The sequence below is a fragment of the Merops nubicus genome, unplaced genomic scaffold (assembly GCF_000691845.1).
Source record: "Merops nubicus isolate BGI_N331 unplaced genomic scaffold, ASM69184v1 scaffold10665, whole genome shotgun sequence".
NCBI classification, from domain to species: Eukaryota; Metazoa; Chordata; class Aves; order Coraciiformes; family Meropidae; genus Merops; species Merops nubicus.
Genome location: NW_008610376.1, coordinates 63,030 through 83,582, shown reverse-complemented (window position 1 = coordinate 83,582; position 20,553 = coordinate 63,030). Strand labels below are relative to the sequence as shown.

The following is a 20,553-nucleotide window of genomic DNA, read 5'->3' as shown; positions in this document are numbered from 1 at the left end:
AAGATGACAAGCGTTAATATTGAAATACATTGTGGTTGCCAAACATGGTAGTGTGTGTCTAGTTTTCTTTTTCCTGATTAGTTTTATTTTTATAACTCTTTCAAGCCCTTTTGAATTGCTTGAAGCATGGTGCTTCAATCATTTATTGTTCTGGGCAAGGCAAGAAATACTGAACTGTTGTAAGATGATTTACACTGATAATTAGTTATTGCATGTTCAAATTTATTAAAGATCTGTTAATCTCTTCCTCCAGATCAATTGCTTGATGAGCTGCAGCTGAAATATTTAACACTTCACACTTATGCCATTGGAGATGGAGGCCAAAGCCAACAACCTCGTTTTTGGGTGTCAGCGAAGCTCAACATCTGATGATGACTCTGGCTGTGCCTTGGAAGAATATGCCTGGGTCCCCCCAGGCCTCAGACCAGAGCAGGTACCAACTGTGCTTCTGCCTTTTTAAAATAAGCCTTGTAAGGACTAAGGGAGTGATATGCTGCCTGTGCAAGTCCAATTGCATTGTTATAGCATATATAACTTAAACGAGAAATGAATAGTTTTAGATTATTTCCGATTACAATGAGGCTGTGTTAAGAGAGCTTAAAATTCTTATGTTCCTGAAAAAAAGTTCCCAGTCAAGATTTTTCAATAAGTATGTGCTGCAGAGGTATGTGTTGTCAAGTCTAAAAGCAGCATAGAAGTTTACTTTCTCGCTTTGAAGTAAGTTTTTAGGTTAAATTAAAGCTCATGGCATATGTCGTGGCATTGTGCTACTTGGACATTACTTCACTGCACTTGTACAACTCTTTAAAAATTGGGCATTTGACATCTAGAAAAGGTACGTTACTACAGCAAACACAAACAAAAGTGTCCTGTCACTGTGACAAGTAGTAATGTACTTTATGCTTGTTTAAATAGTTGTAGGCCTGCCATTTGTTCATGCCAGAATTTCTCTTGTATGGTCTCTGGAGCTGACACTCGTGGCTGTTGTCCTGTTCCTTGCCCTCTCCCCTTTTTCCTTATCTTTTATAATATCATGGTGATGGAAATAAAAGTGGAAGTTGCTATGGGAGAGCAAAATGAACCTCTCATGGTATTCATTTACTTAGTGATATTGCAGCTGTGCTGAAGCTGTTTGCTTGGTAATATCCAATATTCAGACTTTGATGTTAAAGGGACAGAGTGGCTTTGTAGAGCCTAACGGAGGGAGGCAGAGCAACCCTCTTTCAGCTGGCAGGCTCCTACAGTCCATAGTTACAAAGGTGCAAAAGATGTCTCCTTTTTGCTATGCAGAGATTTTCCTAATCATGAATAAAGTGACAAGTCAGCAGGACTGGCAAATGATGGGCTATTTTTAGGGAAACTCATTTTATCACCTAGTTAAGCATATACAAGAATCCTGATGAATCAGACCTTAAGGCAAACAGCAAGCTAACATTCTGCCAGAGCAATTAAATGCCCTAAAATATCCTTATAATCCAGCTAGGTCAAACTCACTAAAGGCCTTTTCTTCCAAGAAGAATGACTTTTTTTTTGAGAACAGTGCAGTAAACTTAATAAAAGGGCATGAAGTATCTTTAAAGCTTCTCTTCTTACTGCATGTTGTTGTCTTTCCCTGCAGCTTCTTGAAATACAGTCCAGTAGTAAGTGGGCTTACAGCAGACTTCTGATGTTTAAGTTTTGGTTAAATGAAGACCAAGTCATGTTTCGTACAACCTTTCCCACAGAATTTTGATTGCTTCCTGAGTGAAGTGACTGATTACAGCTTCTTTTTCATCTGTCTTGCACAGTGATAAGCTGTTGACCTGAACATTATTTAAATCTGGATGGCAAGTAATATTTTTGCCAATAGTCGGCTCTTATTTACAGCCTCGGGCCTCGTGACAAGCTGGAAACTGCATAGGAAAAACAATAAATCTGTAGCTGTTCCACAAAAATATTTTTTGCCATTGGGCTTTGTCACAGTGTTCATTACAGCTTTCCTGTCATAATTTTCTCCTGAAAAAAAAAGAAAAAATAAAAAAAGAGGAGTGAAGATTGATAGGTGTGTACACCTATAACTGATTTCTTTATCAAAAACATGCAGCCTGTGAAAGTGTTGTAGTTAATTTGCATCTGATTGAAACGTGGCTGGATCCAGCCTCCTCCCAAGGGAAGGATGTTTCCACCTTCTTACCAAAGCCCACATGGAAGTAATGAAAGCTGATGCTTTGGGTGAACCTGATCAGCAGGAGACTACAAAACAGCTTTTGTCTCAACAATGTGTAAAATGCAGAGAGCAAATTAAATTTGTTTATATAGTGGCTGTTTTCTGGAAAGCTTCATGCCTTGTGTGGTAAATTGCAGAGGGGAACTTGGAATTTCCACAGGGTTGTTGACCAGCCCTGAAGGGGGTGGGAATAATGAGAACATTAAATGTGCATAATTTATGACACCCCCCTAATTGTCACTGCAAACTGCATTCCAGGAAAGCAATTCAGCAGCTGGGTGCTAGTTTTATCAGAAACCATTCAGGTTTGCTGAGCTGGTTCATCTGGGTCTCGTATTTTCAGCGCAAACCCTGTCTCGGGTCTAATGTGGCGTAACCTTCTTCGTTTGTACATGAGACTTGAGGTAAAACAGTAGCTGAAGCAGGCTTGCAGCCTGGGGTGTGTCCCCCACTCTGATCTCTGCCTTCCTCCTGGTCAGGTCCAGCTGTATTTTGCCTGCTTGCCAGAGGAGAAGGTCCCTTACGTTAACAGCCCTGGGGAGAAACACCGAATTAAACAACTTCTCTATCAGCTGCCGCCCCACGACAATGAGGTAAACGCAGAATTTAGGGGGCACCGGCAGGGCTTGGGTCTCTCTGGTGGCTTTTACGTGGAGAATTACCTACCTGTGTCTTTATTACAAGCCTAAACGTTGGCCTGCAGTGGCATCTGACTGATAAAGCAGCACGGTGTGTACACTGAGCCCATTGTTTAGCTGTCCGGCGGGCTTGTGTGCAGATAAGAGCTGTCTGGAAGGACACTGCCTTTGCTTGTTAGGGAGGCTGGTGTCACTGCAATAAACTTAACACAAGTTGGTTTTATGGTGTTTGCAGCCACCCACCAATTACCAGGAACCTACAAATTCCTGGAATTGCATTGTAGCGCACAAAAAGGATGCCTTGTGATAATAAAAGGTTTGCATCTCAGATATGCGGCGTAATTTGGAGTAGAAGTCGAAATAACAAACAAGCTCTTTGTAAGGGAAGGGGGCGGGGGTGTCAGTACTTAAGATCTCGTGTATACTGCAATGCTGAGTTGTGGGCATTTAGCATTGTCCTTTAGATTTATGGTTAAGGCTGATTGAGATTCGTGCCATTATTTTGGGGTAGCACCAGGTTTTTGGATTAGCTTTTTTATGCCTAGACAACTTCTTAGTTTAGTATAGCAGGTTTCTTCTCCTTGTAATGCCAGAATCTCTCTCCGTACTACTTCTGTGTTATCATAGAGTCGTATTATGCCGTGTTATTAATGTGCTAGAGAAGACAAGTTGGAAAAGTTTAATGATGATTGACAGCATGCCTGATGAATTTCTTGCGTACATGCATTTACTTCTCAACCTTTTACTTGAAAATCTCAGTATCTAAAATAAGTTCTCCTGTGTTTTCACCGGCAGGTGAGATACTGCCAGTCGTTAAGTGAAGAAGAAAAGAAGGAACTGCAGATGTTCAGTTCTCAGCGCAAAAAGGAGGCACTGGGCCGGGGCACTATTAAACTACTCTCCAGAGCAGTGATGCATGCAGTTTGTGAACAGGTAATACCACTGCTGGTGCCACAAGCCAGCTAGCAGGCTGAATAATGTAAAACTACAGGATATCAATATGACGTGTAAGCTTATCTCTGTCTAGGTCAGAATGTCAAAAAAAAAAAAAAGAAATAACTTAAAAAGAGTATAATTGAAACTGCATGGAAACTGCAAGTAGTGCTTGCTTAAGCAAAGCACAACCATTGATACTGGGAACAAACTGAATCTTTGATGTATTTCCTACTGAAAAAAAAATGTTGCTGACTCATACTAAAGTTAATGAGAAAAAAAAATGTACAGGCTTAAAAATGTTACTATGTATAAAAGAAACTTGTATTCACAAAAGGTTTTTGATGCACAGAGTTAGTCTAGACCAAAATTGAAAATATTTTTTTTCCCCTCTTGTCAGAATTTTGTTAGAACCTGCATATTTGGTTTGGTTTTTTAACCTAGCTTACATGCTAGAAGTTAGTAGATTGGGATGGGAAGTGCATTCACTTTCTGGTTTTGTTCCTAGTGTGGTACAAAAGTAAATGGTGGTGAGGTTGCAGTTTTTGCCTCAAGAGCTGGGCCTGGTGTGTGCTGGCATCCCTCCTGTTTTGTGTGCTTCACGTGCAACGAGCTACTCGTTGACCTTATCTACTTCTACCAAGATGGAAAAATTCACTGTGGCAGACACCACGCTGAACTTCTCAAACCTCGATGTTCAGCCTGTGATGAGGTAAATAATTCACATTTTACCGGCAGCCTACACTCCTGTTGTTCAATTAACAAACTGCATCACTTGGGCAATTGCTGGCTTCAGATGCATTCGTTTATTAAGAAGTCAGGACTCTGCTGCACAGATGTGTTTGAAGGTTGAGGAGTGTTTCCTTTCTCATCAAATTGGCAGTTTTCCAAGCAATATGATGGTATTTACAGGCACGTGCTTGTTTGTATTTTAGAATTAAATCTTGTAGTGTGAGTTAGAAAAAAGGATCTGTACAAATACTCCAAAATATCATCCTGATAGCAGCTTCTTTAATAGTTGAGTTCTTATGTTCTTTTTTTCTTTTTTTTTACTTTATAAAAACTACAGGGGTTACTTGGTTTGTTTCTTACAGGAAAGGTCAGAATGTGGTAGTTGTTGTGGGAGTCTGTAGTTTATATCTTAGTATTCAAAACACAGCTAAATAAAAATAAACTTAGTGTGTCAACAGGACAGTTAAGATACTTTACATGTTTTCTAACTACCAAGGTGAGGTTTTGGCCACTTAACTACAAGTTTACTTTTTATCTCCGGAAAGATCATTTTTGCTGATGAGTGCACAGAAGCTGAGGGCCGACACTGGCACATGAAGCACTTCTGTTGTCTCGAGTGTGAAACAATCCTGGGTGGGCAGAGATACATCATGAAGGATGGGCGACCGTTCTGCTGCAACTGTTTTGAGTCTCTCTATGCGGAGTACTGTGAGACCTGTGGGGAACACATTGGTAAGTATGTCCTTTTCAAGCAATAAGCTTACAAATTAAGGGAAAGCCAATTTTATGACGACATTTTGTGTTCTAGAAGTGTGGGTTCTGCAAGTTACTTTTTTAGAGAAACCCAGAGCATTGCTTTTTTTTCCTCCCTTTCCAGGTGTTGACCACGCTCAGATGACCTATGATGGCCAGCACTGGCACGCCACAGAGACCTGCTTTTCTTGCGCTCAGTGCAAGACCTCTTTGCTTGGTTGCCCTTTCCTTCCAAAGCAAGGGCAGATTTACTGTTCCAAAACCTGCAGCCTGGGCGAGGACGTTCACGCCTCGGACTCCTCTGACTCCGCGTTCCAGTCGGCTCGATCCAGGGACTCCCGCCGGAGCGTTCGCATGGGGAAAAGCAGCCGGTCGGCTGACCAGTGCCGCCAGTCTCTCCTCCTCTCGCCGGCCCTCAACTACAAGTTCCCTGGCCTCTCGGACAACGCCGATGATACTCTTTCTCGTAAGCTGGATGACTTAAGCCTTTCAAGGGAAGAGGCAAGCTTTGTCAATGAAGACTTCTGGAAAGGAAGAGTAGAGCAAGAAATGCCTGAAGACCCTGAAGAATGGGCTGAACATGAAGACTACATGACTCAGCTTCTTCTGAAGTTCGGTGACAAAAGCCTCTTCCAGCAGCCCACTGAAGTAGACGTTAGATCAAGCGAACACTGGATTTCCGATAGCATGGTCAAGAGCAAGTTGGACTTGAAAAAAAGTAATCCAAGCCTAGCAAGCAAGAAGTATCAATCAGACATGTACTGGGCCCAGTCACAAGATGGCTTGGGCGACTCTGCGTACGGCAGTCACCCAGGCCCTGCCAGCAGCAGGAAAATCCAGGAGCTAGACATGGAACACGGGGCATCAGGATACAAACATGACCAAACACCGTGGTATGGAGGTTCACTTGAATGTTTGTCTGACCTGAAACAGCAAGAACAAAGCGTTCGAGACTCGATGGATTCTTTGGCTTTGTCTAACATAACAGGTAATGAGGGGAAAAAATGACTGGCTTTGATGGAGAGGTCAATCAAAGCATGCACGTTGGGGTATTTTTAACTCTTCATATCTGAGATTTCTAAAAAGCTTCAGTGGCAAGAGATGCACCTAAAGCAGGCGCTAGCTTTCATCAAGCACATAGTCTTTCACAAGATCCATTTCTGCTACCTAAATTCCATTTAACTTCTCTTTTCCTTTAGAATTATCTTTCCTTGGCTTTATCACAAAAAAAAAAATATATTGTTCAACAGAATAAGAATGGTCTTGAGCTATGCATTTGTTATATGCAAACCACCACTTTAAGCAAATGAAGATTTTTTTTTTTCCCCCCCCCATACCTTAAGTACAAGAAGGTACATTATATACTAAGGGAATATTAGAGATAATCTGCAAAACTCCAGGTGATTTCCTGATTTGCTTGTAAAAATATGTAGAAAATGTGAAAGGGTGGTAACCTCCTTAGCCTTAGGAAATGAGGTTTATGAGAATATCCTTCTCCATTGACTAAAGAGAAACTGATAATTCAGTTCTGTGAACCTCTTTGTCAAACATGATTGAAATTAGCCAAAGGGGATGAAAAATCAGATGTGCAAGTGTGTGTGTGTTAACCTTCCTTTCCTATCCCCCTAGAAAAAAAACAATCCTGGGAGTTAGGTATGGGAGGTGGTACCCGTTTTAAAAGTTGTCCTGTTCTCTTCTCCCATCCTTTCCTCCCTATAACCTGGATTATTGTAGCTACTTGTGTAGCTCAGGCCCAGCCATGTGCTGTAATGAAGGAACTGATGAGGGGAGCTTGGTTCAGGGGGTATGAGAGGAGGAGGAGCTAGAGGTATTGCACCTGGGAAGGTCAGAATGATGCTGCTGTTCTGGGGAAGAAGAGTCACTAGACAGAAAAATGGAGTAAACCAGGCCAGCTTACTGATGATGGTTTTTGGAGGGTAAGGCTCCTTCTTCGTGAGGCAGTAAGTCTGGGCTTCCTGTAGCAACAACTGGAGTTTTGAATTTAGTAATACCAGAAACATGAACTATTTTAGCCTTAAAAATGTCAAACACAGACTGTAGAATAATTTTAAGTTGTTGGGTTTTTTTCTTAGAGGTTTCGCTGTATGTGTGTTAGAGCTAGCTGTTTAAAAATTTTAAACTTGTTAAACTTCTTCTGCTCTTGATGTCCTAACATTAGTGAATTCTTTGATCATCAGAGCTAAAATGTTTTAAGTCAAAACAGAGCTTATTCTTCCATTTGGTAATAGTTCCAAAAACCACTAATGAAGTCTGTTTTTACCGAAAAGAAATGGTTAATGTTCACTTCTTTGCTAATCCTCTCATTTTCCTTTTCCTTCTTTCTCCATTCCCACCACAGGGGCTTCAATGGATGGAGAAGGTAAGCCACGGCCATCTCTCTACTCTTTGCAAACTTTCCAAGAACTGGAGGTAGAGGACTGTGAGAAGATGAGCAACATGGGAACTCTGAATTCTTCAATGCTCCACCGGAGCACAGAGTCCTTGAAGAGTCTGAGCTCAGAGTTATGTCAGGAAAAGGTCTTGCCAGAGGAAAAGCCGGTGCATATGCCTGTGCTGAGAAGATCTAAATCTCAGTCTAGACCACAGCAAGTCAAGTTTTCAGATGATGTTATTGACAATGGAAGTTACGAGAACGTTGAAATACGCCAGCCTCCCATGAGCGAAAGGACTCGCAGGCGCGTTTACCATTTTGAAGAGCGCGGAAATCGACCTTCCCATCATCGCAGGAGGAGCAGGAAGTCGCGTTCGGATAATGCACTTAACTTGGCCGCAGAAAGAAGGTGCTCTCCAAGAGAGAGATTTCGTTATTACTCCCCTCAGGATCATGAAAAATTTATTCAAAATAGAAGCTCCCGTGAGATTCGGGCGTATATTCAAAATGCGGAGCTGTATGGACAGTATGCCCATACGAGGTCTGACTATGCGCTGCGGAATCAGGTGGTGGATAAATTCTTTGGATTATATGGTGAGGAAGATGACTCCTGGTGCTCAACTTCATCCTCGTCCTCCGATTCTGAAGAGGAAGGATATTTCCTAGGACAGCCAATTCCACAGCCACGATCGCTGAGATATCCATACTATACAGATGACCTTTCTGGTCCGACTACTGCATTATCTAGTTCTCAGTTTGGGCAAAGGACAACCAAATCAAAGAAGAAGAGGGGGCACAAAGGAAAAAACTGCATCATTTCTTAAATTGTTTTTAGCAGTTGGGAAGACCTGTCAGTGCTGTAGCTACAGTTTGAACCACATCTTTTTATATTGATAACTGTACTTAGGCAAGTTTCTAAGGCTCTTAATGCTTTGCCAGTGTAAATGATAACCCTGCCAGAGTTCACGTTGTACAAGTAACATTCAGAAATGTCACCATACCAAATGATGGCCTGCTCAAATATTGCTAGGTTTACATATTATATTTCAGCTGTCAAAATACTGTTATTGCAGTTCTTGATACACACATTTTGTAGTCGTTTTATGCTCACTATTCACCTATGTTTGAATTATCTGAGAGAGGGGATTCAAAAAAGATCAATAAATAAAATAGCCCTGTGCTGTAGCTGTACTTGCACAGGGTGATCTTTGACTCGTTCCTCTTGCCACCAAGAAGGAGGCTCTATACTGTGCCCTTTCTTCATTGATAAAGCTCACTCTTCCTCCTTCAAGTTCCCTTACAAAAACTGGATTTTTTTTTTTTAATTTGGGAAAATGCTACTTTTCCAAAGATCCACTATTAAGGAGGCAAAAATCAGAATGTGGGAGCTGAAATGCTTGAGGCCTTGATGTATCTTAAAGCAGCAGTAAGTGATTGATATATTTAACTTCCATGTTTTTTCCCTCCACAATTTTAAAAGAATTGCATCCTTCTGCAAGGCTGGGGTTTTCGTTGGTTTGTGTTTTTTTTTTGTTGGTGGTTTTTTTTTGTTTGTTTGTTTTTTGTTTTGTATCTTTTTAAAAGAAGATATTAATTCAGCTTCTGGAATTGGACTTGGCTGCCAATGAGTGGTGATGTTTTTATGCCGTGCCCCTCAGCCCCAGCAGTGAAAGAGAGAGGTACAACTGCTGGAGTCCTTTGCTCAGGCTTGTAACTCCATTTAAGTCAATGAATCTACTTACGTAACAAATACTTTCATAAGGGCTTAAAGGATTAGGCTCCAGAATTGTGTCTTTTCAAATGCATTATCCAGGTTTTAAAATGTATTAGCTGCAATTCTAAATCAAAAAACATTGATATTTATAATGTAGTATTTCATAGGCTTAAATGTATTCATAATTTAACAGTGCAAATACTAATGTACATATTGTACAGGTAAAATTTTAAAAGCTGAATATTTTTATATCCCTGAATTTGAAGAGGTTTGTTACAATATCAAATTAGATTTGTTAGGGGTTTAACAGCAGCATTATGGATGAAATATTGCTTGTATTTTAGTCAGGGGTTTTAAGTTGAAAAATACTGAAAAATGTTTAGTGCAAAACAGGTTAATTTTGTCTACTAGGTATTAAAAGCTCTGTATGCATGGTGGGGCTATGTAAATACTCCCTAAACTATGGCCCTCTTAATCTTGCAAGTGTTATTTATGGGTCAAGCAAAATGTAAACTATATAAATGTAAAAACCACACAAGCCTGGAATATATCAGTACAACAAAGATGCAAATCCTGTGGTTGTGGATTCTTTTTTTATTATTATTATTGCTGTTCCCCTCCTTGCCTAAAAATAGTTCCTGAAGTTCACCTACATAAAGGAAGAGAGATGATGTTGGGTTGTTATGGAAGGCAAGCTGGCAGAAAACTATATGTAGTAGGTAATCTCAGAAGTTGCCTTGAACACATATATGGAGTAGGAGCTATTTTAAGTTACAATAAACGTCTTCCAATGTTTTAGATGAAGGGCAGAAATTTGTTACTTGAACTAACAGTGACATCCACCAATTAAGATAGTAAATGCTACAGCCGTTGGCTTTCTGCCTGCCTGAAGAAAGGTAATTAACAAAATAACAGATGCTTCTTACCAAAAAAGCCTGGCAAATTGAACTAAGCTTGTCGTTCCTGAGGACGTAGAAGCTCTGCAATAAAAGCAGCTAGCAGTACAGGAGGGAATGGTCACATGGGTATTGGCTTACACAAAAGAAAATGAAGCTGTTGCTAAGGCTAAATTAAACGAGCAGTCACTTGCTTGTATTTTTCAGGGCGAAGTAAGCAAAAGATCCTTTACTCCCAGCGGTGCTGTTCACCATGTAAGTCACTTTTCTAGTACAAACAAGTCTGGTGTAGATGAAAGCTGATCAAAGTAATAGCATGCTACATCACATGGGCCAATGGGTGGCTCAGGGGGGTGCTTCCAGCTGCCAGCCTGCTGCCGTGGCTCAGGCAGCATCTGCTTTCCTAGCAGCCAAATGGTAGAGCCCAAGGCTCCAACCTGCTTTCCCTCAAGACCAGACTCATCCAAGGAAGGTCCAGCTGCACAGCACCATGCCTAGGGGAGCAGTGCTCCAGTGTTGTTGCCTTCCAGTGGCCGAGCAGCTTACTCAGAGCTGGCTTAGGTACCTCTGCTCTGGGACACATAGAGAAGGAGACCCCTTAACCTATGCTGGACAATTAACAGCATTTGAAAACATTTAGAAAGCTTTGTTTTGCTGAGGAACAGACTGTTGAGAGACATTCATGTCAGGGGAAGAACCAGGTACTTGGAAGCATGCTTCAGGAAAAAGAGGCTAACCTGGATTTTTTTTTTTTTTCACTTTAAAAATTATACATCTAAGTTTAACGATGGCTGTGCAACTTTGTTCATTTTTTTTCAGCTTGACATAAAAGATTTCTATTTCATTCTTTTCCGTCACTTCTTATAGCAATGTTTCTAACTTATTCTTCCCCAGGATCTAGTGTCTGCCACCAGCACAAAACTTGGATACAGTCACCAAAGCTGTAAGTTCTGTTTTGTGTTACTAAAAGAAGCACCAATGTTCAGAGTGGAGCTTACACCGTGGTAAGCACCTAAGTGTCACACACGAAGCTCAGCCACTAATTCTAGTGGGATGAGGGAGAGAATCATAAGGTTAAAATTAAGAAAACACAGAGGTTGAGATAAAGACAATTTAATAAGTAAAAAAAAAAAAAAACCACACAAACACAAAACAAATAAACCCCCCGAAACCCCAAGTTGCTTTCCAATAGCCAACAGCTACCCAGTCTCTACCCAATAGCCAGTCTCTGAGCCAGATCAGCCCCACTGAACTGCCATCCCCCTCCCCTCAAAATGTTGTTAGTGCTGAGCATGACATCATGTGGTCTAGGATATCCTTTTGGTCTGTTGGGTCAGCTGTCCCAGCTGTGTCCTCTCCCAACTTGTTGTGCACCCCCAGACTGCTCACTGGCAGGTGTGGTGGAGGAGCAGACAAGGTCTGACTCTGTAAACACCGCTCAGCAACAGCTAAACCATCTGTGTCTTACCAGGCTCTTTTCATCACAAAGCCAAAGCACAGCACCACCATTCCAGCTATTAAAAAGGTTAACTCTATCCCAGCCAAACCCAGTACGACCTCCACCATAGTGAGAAACACTAGGGCAATACTTCATATTCTCATCAGAAGGAAAAACCTTGCACAGAAAACAGGGTTTCAAGGAACGGGTTCTTCTCTGATACATGGCATTAGCTCCTTTCATGTCTGTAGTGGTTTTATTGCTCATTATAGCAAGACTAAAAGCCATGTTTCTTGCTTAAGTTAAGTGATTGGCATATTTCACTTACATCAACAGAAAGCATACATCACAAAAGGTTAAATGTGAACATTCAACAAAATGACAAGTATTAGATGGAAAACCAATTACTTATCACTCATGAATGTGAATTAAACCTTTCACAGAAACAGCACTTATAAAAAGTCAAATGGCTCCTTAGTTAATGAGTAAAATTTAATTCATTTAAAAGGGGAAGTCAGATTAAGCTAAGGCCAACCAATACACTGAAAAAATCTTTCTGAGCTATTAGCTAATCTAAAAAAAAAAAAAAACAAAAAGAGCTATTAGCTAATCTAAAAAAAAAAAAAACCACACCCAAAAAAACAACCCAAGATTATTGGCTGATTTGTCAGGCTCAAAGAGTTACAGTAAATGGGGTTACATCAGGCTGGTGACCAGTCACCAGTGTAGTTCTCCAGGGCTGGTTTAGGGCCAATGCTCATTAATAGTTTTATAGATATTAAATAAGTTTACTGGTGATTAACTAAACTAGGAAGAGCTGTGGATTCCCTCAAGGGTAGAGAGGCCTTGCAGAGAGAGCTGGATGAACTAGAGAGGTGGGCAATCACCAACCGTGTGAAATTGAACATGAGCAAGTGCCAGAGTTGCCACCTGGGACAGGGTAGTCCTGGTTATATATATGAATTAGGGGATGAGCAGCTGGAGAGTGGCCCCAGTTTTTTTCTGGGGGTTTAGGTTGCTGCAGGTTGAACATCAGCCAACAGTGTACCCTGGCAGCCAAGAGGGCTAACCATGTCCTTGGGGTGCATCAAGCACAGCATAAATGGCTGGTAAAGGGAAGCAATTGTCCCACTCTACACTCCACTGATGCAGCCCCACCCCCAGTACTCTGTGAAGTTTGGGGTGCCTCAATATAAGAAGAGCATCAGACTATTAGACTGTGCTCAAAGGAAGGTGACCAAGATGATACAACACCTTGAGGGCAAGGCTTAGGAGGAGCCACTGAGGCCACTTGGTTTGTGCATCTTGGAGATGAGAAGGTTGGGGGGTGTCCTCATTATATTCCACAGCTTCCTCAAGGGGGGCAGCAGACTGCCAGGTGCTGATCTCCCTTCTCTGGTGACCAGTGATTGATAGGACACAAGGAAATGGAATGAAGCTGTGTCAGGGGAACTTTGGAGTGGACTTTAGGAAAAGTTTCTTCACCGAGAGGGTGGTTGATCACTGACACAGGCTCCTCAGGGTGGTGAAACTGGTCACAGCCCCAAGCCTGGCAAAATTCAAGGAGTATCTGGACAATGTTCTTGATCATATGGTTTAGTTTTAGGTACTCCTGGGAGGAGCAGAGTTGGACTTGATCCTTATGGGTCCCTTACAACTCAAGGATTCTGTGATTGGAACTTAGGTCTTACTTTACAGAAGAACACTTGAAAAATCAAATTCTTGTATCATAGTAAATTTAATCAGGCTTCTAACAAAGGAGACTCCTAACAAACTGTACAGTAATAATGGACATTTTTAATCAAAAATATATTAAACATTTCAGTATTTTTTTTCATTAACATTTCTAACCAAATCAAAAACTCTGATGTAACCTTATGAAGGCTCTTGGTCCTGCAGACAAGTAGTGAAGCTCTGTACTTACGCTTCGGCCTCAGAGACTTTGCCTGTGGTTTCACAGTAAACCAGGTTCATGCCAGAAGGGGTGAGTCAGGTCCAGCTACTGTGCCTCAACTGGTTGCCTTCCTTCCCCTTTCTCCCTCCCCAAATTAACATCTTGTAGGATCTATGAGCTCGAGTCCCACTCACTGTGCAGCCCACACAATCACAGATGCCAACAAGGTAAGTTGCAGGTCATCTCCTTTGAGCAACGTGAACTCCTAGAAACCAACAAAAGCCAACTGCAACACCACACCTGACTGACATAAAAACTAATCGGGCATCTGAGGAATCCAATGTAATGCTTATTTAATAAACCATATCAAGATTTGCATGTGTTAAGATGCGGTGATACATATACAGCACCTTGCACATGCAAAGTCATTGCCATTTCATGGACTTTTCTGCACACCATTCTGATGAAATCTGAGTTACCTTGAAAACTGGGTTGAATTTCATGACTTTTTCATTGAAAAATACTGTACACTTTGGAAACAGTGAGCTTTGGTCATTAGTCCTTTCACGGAGTTTTACATATTTCTGAATCAAAATGCACCCAATCATGCTTATTCTTACCTCTTTGTGATTATGATTCAAATTACCCCTTTCCTGTAACATTAATCAAAACCAGTACCTTATTAAATGTAACACTGTACACAAGCCAATCATCAGGATACTGCCAATGAGCTGTAAATATTTTCCATCTCTGAAAAGTTATCATGCAGAACTGGCAGCCTCTAGGCTCTCCTCAACCACTGTTCCTCAACTATAAGTTACTCTATCAGGTCAAAAGTGGGAATGCAAATTACCCAGCATCATCTAGGTTTAAAAGATGATGAATCTGGGGCCTTGGGGTTTAACTTCACATTACACCTAATCCAAAGCAACTTGGATGTGACAACAGACAGTCATGCTCATTTTCCTTGCCCCACCTTGCCACCCCAAGTTCCTGCTCCTTCTTGGTGTCAGAAATAAGGACTACACAAGGCCTCCTAATTGTTAAAACTGATGGATGAAAAGTGGTGAGAAGGTGTAAGAGGGTAGAGGGAGAGAGTAGAAGTGACCTTCCCTGCTCAGTGGTTATCTGCAGTTAAACTCTGTAAGGTGCAGTCAAAAACATAACAATGGGAACAAATAGTACAAAAAAAAAAAAAAATAGAATTGATCCTATGTAATACTGCTTACTAGTAATGACTCATGATATGGAAAACACAAAATTTAAAAGGCATTTGTAGAACCTGCAATTAGAGCAAAAAATACAGCACTTCTTATATCAAGCAGTTAGAATTGCACTGGCAGTCAGAGATGGGAGATAACCCCTAGCGTAATTTTACAGAATGAATCCGACATTTAAACTATAATAAATAATTAAAATCATGGTTGTGACCAGTTTTGCAAGTCTTCCCTTCCTATAGTGTATATGAAAACAAGACATATTTCTGCATAAGTTGAGGAATGAAGAGCTGCTTCTTGTTATTTTAATAAAAAATACAGTGTTTGAAGTTACACTTGTAAACATAAAAATGTAAGTGTACATATATCGTACTGAACAATTTTTCCTAGGTAACTGTGTAAAGTTTTAAAAAATAGTTTGTCACTTTACAATGTTTTTGAAAAGAAATCCTTTCAAAGGAGTATATGTCAACAAGTACAGGTAGGAAGAATACAGTTGTGGAGACCACAGTGAACAAGATACAGCCACCCGAGCTACTATGAAGGAGCGCAGGCCTTGGGTTCAAATCTCCAACAAGATCTCCTCTTTCCCCACAAAAAGCAGATTTATGTATTATGGCATACACAATGCAGAAGATCTAAAAGCGTATCTTTGTCCTTAGTATGAGCCCTCTTTGAAGGATTCTGATAGATCTTGATTGGCAGCATCGTACTGAGCAATGAAATGTTTGAGTTCTTCAATGCACCGCTCACCTATTTCATGCAAATTCTGCCTCAGGGCAAACTGAATGGACTTCTCTAATGATGGATCTTTATCAATTAGCATCTTCACTACCATGCCAAAGGTTTCACAGTCTTGTCTGTAGATCTGGAAACAACACATTTTAGAAAATGATTAAGTGCAAGATTCTTTACATCAGCACACCCGCAGCCCTCATTCAGTTCAGCGCTACTGCAGGTCCAAACCCAACACAGAATACTGGATTTAATGAGAATTTCAACTCTAAGCTCTATTTGCCTTGCCCCTCTTCTGGCCTGTGCCAATACAAACATAATGAGTTCAGAACTATCTGGATACAAGAACACTTTTATTGGAAGAAGTGCCTTAAAAAGAGAAAGTTCCTCTTGCAGCAGTATTTGGTAAGTAATGACAGAGCAACGTGCAAATACTAAACCATATTTTCCTTGCAAATATAGGTAAAATTAGTTTAACCATGTCACATCTGGAAGTCTCAGCCTTTGCACAAAGCATCAATAACTGAGTCTGTAATCTTTCCTAATACTTTAAATATAAATTGTGTTAAAATAATTTCACCAAATTGTGTGTGTTCATTAGATATCTGTCTCTTTTAGAAGTTCTTGACAAAGACAACTTTAATTAGTTTGACTGCATGGTGATTCAACCACCAATAAGAATAAGAGGAATCCTGGCCATGGTTCTCTTATCTGGATGAGACAGGAACCCATCTCATCTTGTACTGCGGGGAGTCAGTTACGTACCACAGCTGAGAAGGAGTAACTTCTCATCATCACTGCAACCCTTTTTCAAACAGGCATCTGACTATGCTCCTAGGCAGTTTCCAAAGCAACTTGGTGGCCTTTCAAATTTTTTTTTTTTTTTCAGATTCCATCTACAGAAATAGATTAATCTAAATGCCCACCAAAAAAGGAACTTGTCACAGTCTTCCAAGTGCCAGAAGCAGTTCATTTTCACACTTCTTTGCCCCAATTTCCATTTAAAAAATACACTGGCTTTTTGAATGGAGATAAGTAAGTTTTATATCTCTGTACATTTTTTTTAGAAGAAAAAAAAAAGCTAAGATATTGATATTCCTCAAAGTATGGTTATCTTTTTGTATTGTGTGCTTGTGTTAGCACTTGTTTTTTACAGAGATATGTGACCCCTCCGTCCCATATTTATCTATGTTGTGGTCAAAAATGATACAACTGTATATAAGCAATTTCCCGTAAGCAAAAAAAAGTAAGAAAAAATATCCCAACCAACCCACAAAAACAAACAAACAAAACTACCCACCAAAAAAAAAGCCACAAAACGGAACACCATCACACTTTTTTCATTTGTAAGGACCAGTTCAAGGGCAGCTTAAGTATATTCATGTCAGAAGAGCAGTTTAAAAAAAAAAAAAAATACATTCTGCACACAAATTAAACTAATCTCAGAAACACAATGATTTAACATGGTACCTTTAATAAAGAAAGTTCTCAAATGCTTGATAGTATATTCTATAAAAAAAAAGGTTAAAAACACTTGCTGGCAAATAGAATAAAACCTTTAGGAAGAAACTAATTTTCAATGGAAATTAAGAAGTCAAAAAGAAGAGTGCAGCCCCAAACTGGAGCTAAACTTCTGAAGTGTGGAAACAGTGTGCATATGGCTTTTTTTTTTTTTTTTTCTGAGAGTGGGCTTGCTTCCTGCTTTGTATATTTAGCTCTTTGGGAATAAAATATTAGCAGAAAACCCAGACTCTCAGAGTTCATGTTCCCCAGCAAGTAAAACATAGCACTTGCTAAGAAAACTTCAGAGTAAATTTGGGTTACTTTTTTTCTGACTCTTTCCAAGGAAAAAGCTCAGAACGAATTGCTGTCTCTGATTAGCCATATGACAGACAGATGGTATTTCACTTTGGATAACTCATGCCTTTCAAGTACTTGCAGCAGGCTTGCTAGCACCTTCACAGGATGATTTCTGAAAGGATTTTTCTCCCCAGAGCCATTACGTTTTGGAGGAAATAGTTCAGAACTCCTTTGTTTTTCTTATTGCATGTCTATTCGTCCTATTTTATCACCTTTGAAGTGGTCAAACCAAGGACGTGTGAATGATCTTCCACAGGTAAACAAACCTGGCAATTGTCAGTCTTCAAAGGACTCTGTGCAACACCAGCAGGAGTGAAACCCCAACCCTAACAGAGAGCACAGACACATCGCCTGTCTTTGGGAAGGAACCCAAAGCTACAACTTTAGGAAACACTCTAATTTGTCTTCAAATTAATGGCGAAGAATGCTATCTGCTATTTCTCTCACACACCACAAAGAACTAACCCAAATGAAATGCTCTGACCCTCAGCATATAAATACTAGCTCGATCTAAGCACATTTTCCTTCAAAATTTTTAGAAAAGACAATGTGGAGGAGACTCAGGAGAGCCACTGTCATCACTGCGTCTGGAGGCAGAAGTCAATTTACTGTCCCAACAATCTGGAAACTAAACACCTTCACACACGAGATGAACATTTTCAATACTTCGTGACAAAAGACTTTTAATAAAATAAAATTGGCCTAAAACAAGGAAAGAGGGCAAAGGTGGAGCAGGAAGGCAGTTCTAACAACAGAAAACAAAGGAAACAGCTCAGCTCCTCTAAATAATTGAGCAATTTTCCCTCAACAAGCTTTCTACCCCAGCTGCTAATTCTGATCCTCCTGGTGCAATCTGCCTCTTTCTCAATTGTGCTGATAAACCTATTTGTATAGCTGCGACGTAAATTACATCACTGAGATGATCCCTTTTAAAATTACTTCCCCCCCAATTAATGTGATTCACTGATTCAATTCTAAAACCAGATGCATCAGCACAACTGGAAAAAAAAAAAAGAAGCAAGCCACAGTCATCAAGTGGAAATAACTTCATAAACCAGTTTATATCTGACACCAGTGCATGTCTAGCAACCCTCAGAGAGAAGTTACTATGCATGCTTTGCAGAAGTGAGTACAGATTACCAGTTACAAGAATATCAATTACAGAATATATTAATTACAGCTTAATGGTACAATCAACTATTAAACAAAAAAAGTAAAAGCACTCAAAGCTCTTGGAAAAGAGGATGGTGGCATGGGATATTAAAATTCATCTTCTCCACAGAAGAGGTGGCAGCTATTTCTGGAAAATAAGCCAAGAACGGGATGCCTGAGGAAGAAAGAAAACTGCAGAAAAGACTCCAAATGAGCAAAAAAGCTGCCTGTTGGGGAAGGATACTAGAAGAACTTATGACCCAACAAGGTTTGAAAATAACTCTATCTTTAAAATTCCAGCTGACACTGATTTTGGGCTCAGATCATGGAAGCTCATCTGTAAGCATCTGGAACTAAAAACCAAAAACGATTCCATGTGTGGGGAAAGAAGAAATAATGTTTCAGCACTGAAAAACAAGAAAGGGAATGATACCAATGACATGATTATTCTGTCTGATATATACATCAGGTAACCCTGAAAACAGCTAAAGCTGTAGGGTGATCATTTACCAAGACCCTAGCATACTTTCATTCAGTGACCCAAGCTATAGCACCAGAACAATGAAAAGAATGTGTGACAGTTCAGTAAGCAGATGAAGGAGAAGCAGAAACAGCTGTTCTATTCCCAAATATATAAATACATCAAAATTTATTTTATATACACAGAAAAATATATAGAGACAGTCTTGATTTTCCTATGAATGAAAAGTATATAAGCTGAATTCCAGTTCTCTTTGAAGAGTTTTCCAAAATCAGCACATCTGGCATCTGTGTGGTCAGAGGATCATAAATATGTCTACTTTTATATTATTCTCATGGCATTTTAGCTCTTTTTATTCTTACATTATAATAGCATAGATGCTCTGACTGAGATCAACCCTTTGCTGTACTAGCCTCTGCACAAGCACTTAGGCTTTGTCTAGATGCAAATCTAAAGGTGTGCTGCCACATCTGCAACATGTTAGTGAACGCTCTTATATTTGAGAAAACTGAACCAAAATTTGCACTTAGAATTGTTTAAATGAAGCTGAAAGACATTTACTTTCAGGCCTAGCTGAAGCAATAGCAAAGTTTTTCCCCCAGGCTGGAGGTGATCAAGCCCTAGAACTCACCAGGCAGAATGACATTTTTTGAGACCTCCCTAATCTGCATCTGTGCAAAGTTTGCAGAGTTAACTTCAAAGCACCATCAGCAGTGACTTAAATTACCATGCACGACACTGACACGAAAGAGATGAAATGAAGGATACCACACATTCTCTTTTTCCAGCTCAGCTCTGGAACTTTAACTTCTGAAGGGGAAGAAAGAGGGGCAGAAGCATGTGGGGACTGCTCAGGTCTTAGACTGCTATATCCCTCCTGCAGGGATAATCTACAAACGGTCTTGGCTTAAACAAAAAAAAAAAAAAACAAACCAAACATACTGAGTGGCTCAGATGATGGGTGGAAAACACCACAACCAAAACTCTGTCATGAATCTGAACTCTCAGCGTGGATGAAATTGTGCCTAGCTAAGGAGTACCTTGATGGCATGTCTACTACTCACTGACAAAGTCCATATAATTTCCTCTCTCTGCCTAGAACAGACCCATTTTCTTCTCAAAAACTGTTCTGGAGCTGCCCATGTATTTTGCAGAGCAGGGCTGTCGGACAACATAAATAGTAATGAGAACAAAAAATAGAACTTAAGATGCCCTCTCCGGCAAGTGACTACAGTCTGCAGAAGAGTCAGAAACTTTGTCGCCTTGGTCTCAAAGTCTTACACACCTGACCAAAAAGAAGCTTCATTTCAACAGTAAGCACAGACACAGTATTCAAAGGGTATGAAACCAGGAAAAAAAGTGAAGTTAAAATGGAGATATCCACAAACTGTATTTCAACCCGTGCACCAAGTTTCCCCATATTAGCTCCATAGTCTGTGCAAAGAAAGGCTTTTTAATTTCTCAAGGTGATTTGAAACATCCAGAACTACAGCTTCTGATCTAAGCAGCCTC

At 40.2% G+C, this 20,553-nt stretch overlaps 2 protein-coding genes across 2 annotated transcripts in view; one reads left to right on the top strand and one right to left on the bottom strand.

Moving 5' to 3' along the window:
- Positions 1–301: 301 nt before the first annotated feature.
- Positions 302–8,478, top strand: PRICKLE1 (prickle homolog 1 (Drosophila)). The gene is made up of 7 exons (XM_008940900.1): positions 302–433; positions 2,686–2,799; positions 3,640–3,777; positions 4,286–4,489; positions 5,055–5,241; positions 5,387–6,250; positions 7,622–8,478. Exons 1-7 carry the CDS (start codon positions 302–304, stop codon positions 8,476–8,478), a joined length of 2,496 nt encoding a protein of 831 aa, XP_008939148.1.
- Positions 8,479–15,471: 6,993 nt separating this feature from the next.
- The window catches only part of PPHLN1 (periphilin 1), a 63,186-nt gene continuing 58,104 nt past the window's right edge, over positions 15,472–20,553 (bottom strand). The window contains exon 8 of the mRNA XM_008940899.1: positions 15,472–15,681. Coding sequence (XP_008939147.1) covers positions 15,472–15,681 — 210 coding nt within the window. The remainder of the gene's footprint in view (positions 15,682–20,553) is intronic.

What these genes read in the sequence shown, in the direction of transcription:
- PRICKLE1 (XM_008940900.1), top strand. Translation starts at nt 302, where the DNA reads ATGCCATTGGAGATGGAGGCCAAAGCCAACAACCTCGTTTTTGGGTGT. An exon ending in GATGTTCAGCCTGTGATGAG is followed by an intron (nt 4,490 to 5,054) that starts GTAAATAATTCA and finishes ATCTCCGGAAAG; the next exon opens with ATCATTTTTGCTGATGAGTG. An exon ending in GGCTTTGTCTAACATAACAG is followed by an intron (nt 6,251 to 7,621) that starts GTAATGAGGGGA and finishes TTCCCACCACAG; the next exon opens with GGGCTTCAATGGATGGAGAA.